The sequence below is a fragment of the Lepisma saccharinum genome, chromosome 24, assembly GCF_977018435.1.
Source record: "Lepisma saccharinum chromosome 24, izLepSacc3.1, whole genome shotgun sequence".
NCBI lineage: Eukaryota > Metazoa > Arthropoda > Insecta > Zygentoma > Lepismatidae > Lepisma > Lepisma saccharinum.
In genome coordinates, this window is record NC_139252.1 from 63013041 (window position 1) to 63019040 (window position 6000).

Here is a 6000-nt window from a genome sequence, read left to right on the forward strand (position 1 = left end):
AAAATAATAAAGATATTGCATTTTATATATTTTAGAGAAGCAGTAAAAATAATAAGTCAGAGTACTCACATATGTGTGCGAAATAAGCCAAGCGACAGCATGAAACAGCTCGAAATACGCAAGAGATTCGCTAATCTTGGCCGTGCCGAGAACAGCCAAACGCTTCCGAACAGGCAGACAGGTCCAACGACCTGTACTTTCCCCACTCTTGAAGGTCTGGGTCATAACAGGCCCTTTTTTTCAGCCCCCATCCCCATGTTTACAACACGGCAGGGTTTGTCTGGAGTCATCAAGATTCTTCCGAGTGTCCAGTGGCGTGCTCAAGGAATTGTGGTGAGGATCATAATTCTGCTTAGGCTCAATATTCTTTGAAAAAAAGAAGAAAGAAAAGGGAAGGAAAAGATGGCAAAATGAGGACTTCAGGAATGACCACTAAAAAGTACACTTAACTCCCTCCCCCTCTTCGACAATCCTGGGCACACCACTCGAATGTCTGCTATTTCCACTTGTTAAGAGGAAAAGCACGCATTGAACGATATGAATCTGCTTTTCATTATCAAAACAACAATTGGCGGCGAACCATAAAGGTTCTTCTTACCTTTAAACGCGACAATTGAGGTGTTTGCATTTCAGTTTCCATCATATTTAATAATTCTCGTCGTATGGGATAGAATTATGTGTCTGTTATGACCCAGACCTTCAAGAGTGGGGAAAAGTACTAACTAACTAACTAACTAACTCTCTAGCCTTCTTAAACCCGAAGGTTCATGGCTGCAGCAACACAGGCCTTCCATCTGTCCCTATCTTGAGCAAGATCTATATACTCTTTTCCATCCATACGAAAAGTACAGGTCGTTGAATTGACAGTGACCTTGGCGTTTAAATCAGAGAAATATTGTGCCCCCCTCCTCTCCGTTGAAAGATCTACCCTGATGTTTGGCAAATCTTGCGATGACTACGTAAAAATATCACGCTTCGCCACTGGCTGCCAAGGTCTTCCAGCAGACAACAGATCGCATAGTGGCGAGAACCGTACCAGAATATACGTACCTTCTTATATCTACAGAAATTACATTTAAATTAAGACTAATGAGTGATGGGAACAAGTGCAGACAGGAGAATCTGTGAATTAGAGAGACTGCGCGTGAGATTTCATAGTGTTTAGGGCAGATTAGATTGGCAGAATCTCGTCTTGTCTCGTATGTGACGATGTCTGTCTCGGTCTAGCCTCGGAATACATAGTATAAACAACATATAGACAGCGTGTCACTGATGCGCAGAGCCTAGAGGTGCTGAAGGCAAACATCTGTTCTCAACGTTTTTGGTTCGACTCATCGCTTGGACGCTACAAATCCTCAAAGAGGGAATTTTATTCGGAATACGTTCAACCACGCTGCACAGGTTGACAGTCGTTACTGATTAATTACGTTTGTATTTTTTGTTCATGTGAAGTTTCCAAGCTTATTTACCGACGTCTCAAACGAGACAATGGTTTCGCACAGTAAGTCTCGGTCACTTTTCGACAAATCTCGAATGATCTGTTCTCGTTCTCGTTTCGAGATCGTCTCGGTACTATCATTAATATAGGGGGAAACGGGGCAATGCAGGAAGGTGCAAGTTCGTGCAATAAATTTGGTAGCCCAGAAACTTCCAGAGTTGGAACATTGCGTAATCTTACCACACAGAACCATTTTTCTGAACTTTTAATACCACCAAAAACAAGCATGTTACATACCATTAGGATCTCTTAATTCCTTCAGATGATTAGGTAAAAATATTTACTTGTAATTGAATCTAGGATACGCACGTTTTTCAACTATAGACTTTCACTTGAAAAAGTCAGAGGTTGACTCCAACAAACTCTGATGCTTTTGCATTGCAGACAGATAAGATTGCTTGCTACAGTAATACATTCTAATTCTGCAGAACTCTCTTCGTAGACAATGCAAACAAACGTAGTAATAATAGCAAGACATCTACTATTACTAGCTACATTTAAAGCTTTTAGTGTACTTTATTTGTTTCTAGTTATGTTACTCTGTTTTTCCACTTCTTTAAGTTATTCGGGGACGATGAGGACGAATGACGAATTCTGGAAAATAAATTAATACAATTACAAAATATTAAGTGCTTATCCGCAGGCGACGTCCTAGTACCCTTAAAAGTTTTTAAATTTTATAATATTAAATGCCGAAAATCCAAAATTCTTTCGCGACTTTTTCTTCGACACATTGTAGACAAGATGTGATCATAACAAAAAAATGACTCCTCAAAAGAAGGAGTAAGTTAATGAAAATAAGTGAAGCAAACGTTAATGTACTTACCATACCAGCAAGCCCAGTACATCCAGTGACAAATCTTATGAATTCCCAACTCCAAAGGGAAGCATCAAGACAAGCCCTGTTGAAATAAAGAAATGTAGAAAATACATAGAAACATTTATGAACACATAAGCAATGTTGTCACAATACTATTTTTATTTAATAAAGTGAACATAAAATTTTGTACATTTTCAAATAGTAGAGAAGAAAAATCCAGGATATTTTTTTAACAAGAGGATTAAATAATGTAAGTTCTGTGTTTAACAAACCCCATAAAGACAGGTTAAATCTAGAAAATGTAGAAATTGAAACAAGAGTGGTGAGAAAAATTCCATCTTTTGAACATGGATCAACAAGTACTGATCATTCACCAAAAAATGTAATTGAACGAAAACTAAATTCGTTCTCACTGAACCAAACCAGAGCCAACCGAAATAACGTTCTCAGTCATAAAGTAAATGAACCACACATAAAAATAACCAAACCCATTTTTTTTTAACAACGGCAGTTCTTGTTTATTTTCCACTGAGACTATATATTTCAACATACTCGTACTACTAATTCAAGAAGGGCACACGATGTGCATCCGAAATTTTTGATAAGCCCAAAGTAATGTGCATGTCGATAAATTGTGTATAACTAAGAATAAGTCTTCTATTAATGTAAAATTAATAAATAAATAAATAAATTAATGAAGAATAAGTGGCATATTTTCCAAACGCAAAAAAATTCATATCCATAATATCTAGTAAAACACTTACCGCCATTCATTAATGTGAATGTCTATTATGGCAAACGGCCTGTAAAAGAAAATATCAAGAGCGTAGGATACAGTAGTTGCACTGAAAACAGCTTGAACTTTTTCGAAATATCGCATCCATCGTTCTCTATCTATCGTCTCTATTACTCTTATAGTGGGTTCTGGATCATAACGATACATCTTGCTTCTATAAAAATTACTATCTTGAACTTATAAATTTCTTAGACTTCAATTTTACCACTTTTTGAAATGGACCAGCGACTGAATGTCAATATAATCAAGATTGAATACATACAAGATGGCCTGTCGCACACTTCTTTGTTTAGTTTTTTGTTGTTGTTGTTTGGTTTGGTTTGGTTTTGTTTCACATATTTTTAATTTGATGTATGTTCGAGGCCCTCAGAAATTTGTGAAAATCGGTTGTTCTGTAGTATTTTTTTTTCAATAAGGCTTTCCAAGGTATTCTCAAGTTATAAATATATAAAAGAACTGCTGATTAGTATGACCTAGACCTACTAGTATTAGTTAAGGACCTTTCTGATGTTCAGAAACATGTAGATGTCACTAAAATTCACCTGGCTATAATATTGGAACAGAGGATCGAAAAGGAGTTAATATAAGGAACTGGTGAGAAATAATAACAACATTTGAATCCAATATTTGTATACATACATATACTGTATGTATGTGTGTATGTGGTAATTAATTTATCAATTAATCATTGTCTGATAAATTCGTCATTGCAATCAGAGTTGGAATTAGGCATGAAAACAGCGGTTTCCTATTCAGGGTGAAGAGAATATATTTCTCGTCGTTCTTGCGTAGCACGAGAGATGGCAGCACAAGCTTCTGCCAGGGTTATTTGTTCTAAAATAAACAGTAGATGTCTCTGCTCTAAGGGCCTGTTCATTAAGCCTCGCTACTTGGGGCAAAAAAATGGAAATGTTTCCGTTGTGTTCACAACTTGAATCTTCTTTTCAAAATTTGAAAAAAAAAAGTATCCGAATTCCGATCACCAAAAACAGAAATACAGAGTATGTACTTAATATTCCAGCAGAATAATAAAGGGAGAAAGTGAGTTTCCTTGAATATGAGACAAGATGCAGGGATCAGGACAGAGCTTCATGTTGTCATTTACAGTATACCTGCCATTTAATCCAAGCAATAATTTGTTCCAAAATATTTCAAAATTTCACCAGTGACGGTGCCACCCTGAAATAAGTGGGGGGGACTACAGACGGCTCTCCCCTATTGATGATTTATTTGAGATTGTAATTGGGCTTCCCGGATGGCGTAGTCAGTGGCTGCAATTAAGCAGGGGCGAGGGTGGAGAAGTTGCCTTCCCCCACTTTTTGCCACTTTTGCAGCCGCACTATGCTAAACCTTATCTAACGAGGGAAAATAAACTGTCCTTGCCCCCCCCCTCCAGTTTGGTACCTTGCCTCCCCTAGTTTTGGAACCCAATCGCCGCCATTGGGAGTAGTGATAACATCGTCGCCTTGTAATCAAAGGATCCCGCATTTTGATTTGATTTTGATTTTAAAATTTTGGGTGCGTCAGTACTTAGCCTATTTTGAACCCGTCATATTATACGGGGTTCCGTCCCTTATCACAAATAACAACTCTAACGTTGCATAAATAAAATCCTAAAATATTCTGACTTCCGTTAAAAGCTGAGACTGTAAACGGGCACTCAGCACAAATAAGGACAAAAAAAACAAAAAACACACACACAAAATTATACTGGCCATAGTGCCAGTCGCCAGAGCCTCGTTCGTCTGCAAAATGCAGTCCAGGGTGTACTACGTGGAAGTGAGGTTGACTTTTGGACGCCTACGTGGAAGGTCGCCCCTTACTAGGCTTACCATACGTCCGGGATTAGCCCGGACAGTCCTGGTTTTATAGTGCTGTCCGGGATTGCAAAATGTCCGGAGTTTTGAGAATCTGAACATGAAAATATCTACCGGTATTGAATATTCACGACCAGAACTTATGACCGGCAAGGATCGATCGATTATAAGGATCGATTATACCTTTTCTTTCTTCGAGATATCGACTTCCGAGCGGTTCTGTTTCCGTACTTCCGTGAGCGTCTTGGTGGTCTTGCAAGCGTGTGAAGTAACTCGTTTACACGTTTTTGATACAAGGAACATCTGCTCCAGTTGAGAGAGTATTTTCAATTATGGGGAATATTTGGTCTGCAGAAAGAGGTAGACTTCTAGTATCCACTGCTAAACATCTGCTGAATGTCAAAATTAATTCAGAACTTTCATGTTGTGAATTTTATGATGTTATTAAAACATACAAGCCATTTCTAAAAAAAGTCATGTCTAGTGAAAAGTGCAACTGAGTCAACTAAGAGATAATGCTACCTAGAACAGAGAGGTTTTCTAAACATCAGAAAATGTATTATTCAATTAAAGATTTGAAAATTAATTGATTTTAGAAAATAATGTCAATATATTTTCTTGTACAATTTATAGTTTAATATTCCAATAAAATGTTTAGGCTTTTAAGTAATTTCAATTTATTTTTGTAAAAAAGAAATATTCAGCAGTAACGATCGAGGCACATGGTAGTTCGGAGCTTTTTCTAAAATGTAGGTCAGGTCTCGATAAGCCTGTCCGTGCATAAAGTGAACTTAACCTTCAATGTGCTTCAACTTCAGTGAGAAACGAAGTAATGAAACGGACTGATAATTGTTACCATCGAACTGAAAGACTTCCTGTTGTAACTGCTGTAACCTTTGATGATCCTGAGTAGCAAGGCATGACAAATAGTTGTTTGGCTGCGTGACGCCTATCTCGTAAGTGCCTGCTGTTGAGTAAATCTCCCGAAGGACACCCATGAAGTCGGTGTGATTTAGCGTGTTTTCTTTGCAAGATTCCGCGTTGTATATTACTCGTGTTTACATAGAAA

The 6000-nt window shown here is 37.7% G+C and overlaps 1 protein-coding gene across 1 annotated transcript in view; it reads right to left on the bottom strand.

Annotated features, from left to right (window-relative positions):
- LOC145978222 (uncharacterized) overlaps positions 1–3550 on the bottom strand; it is a 72571-nt gene extending 69021 nt beyond the window's left edge. The window contains exons 1-2 of the mRNA XM_083110687.1: positions 3083–3550; positions 2325–2400 (exon numbers count right to left, since the gene is read on the bottom strand). Of these exons, the coding sequence (XP_082966813.1) occupies positions 2325–2400; positions 3083–3261 (255 nt within the window). The 5' untranslated portion in view covers positions 3262–3550. The remainder of the gene's footprint in view (positions 1–2324; positions 2401–3082) is intronic.
- Positions 3551–6000: the final 2450 nt, after the last annotated feature.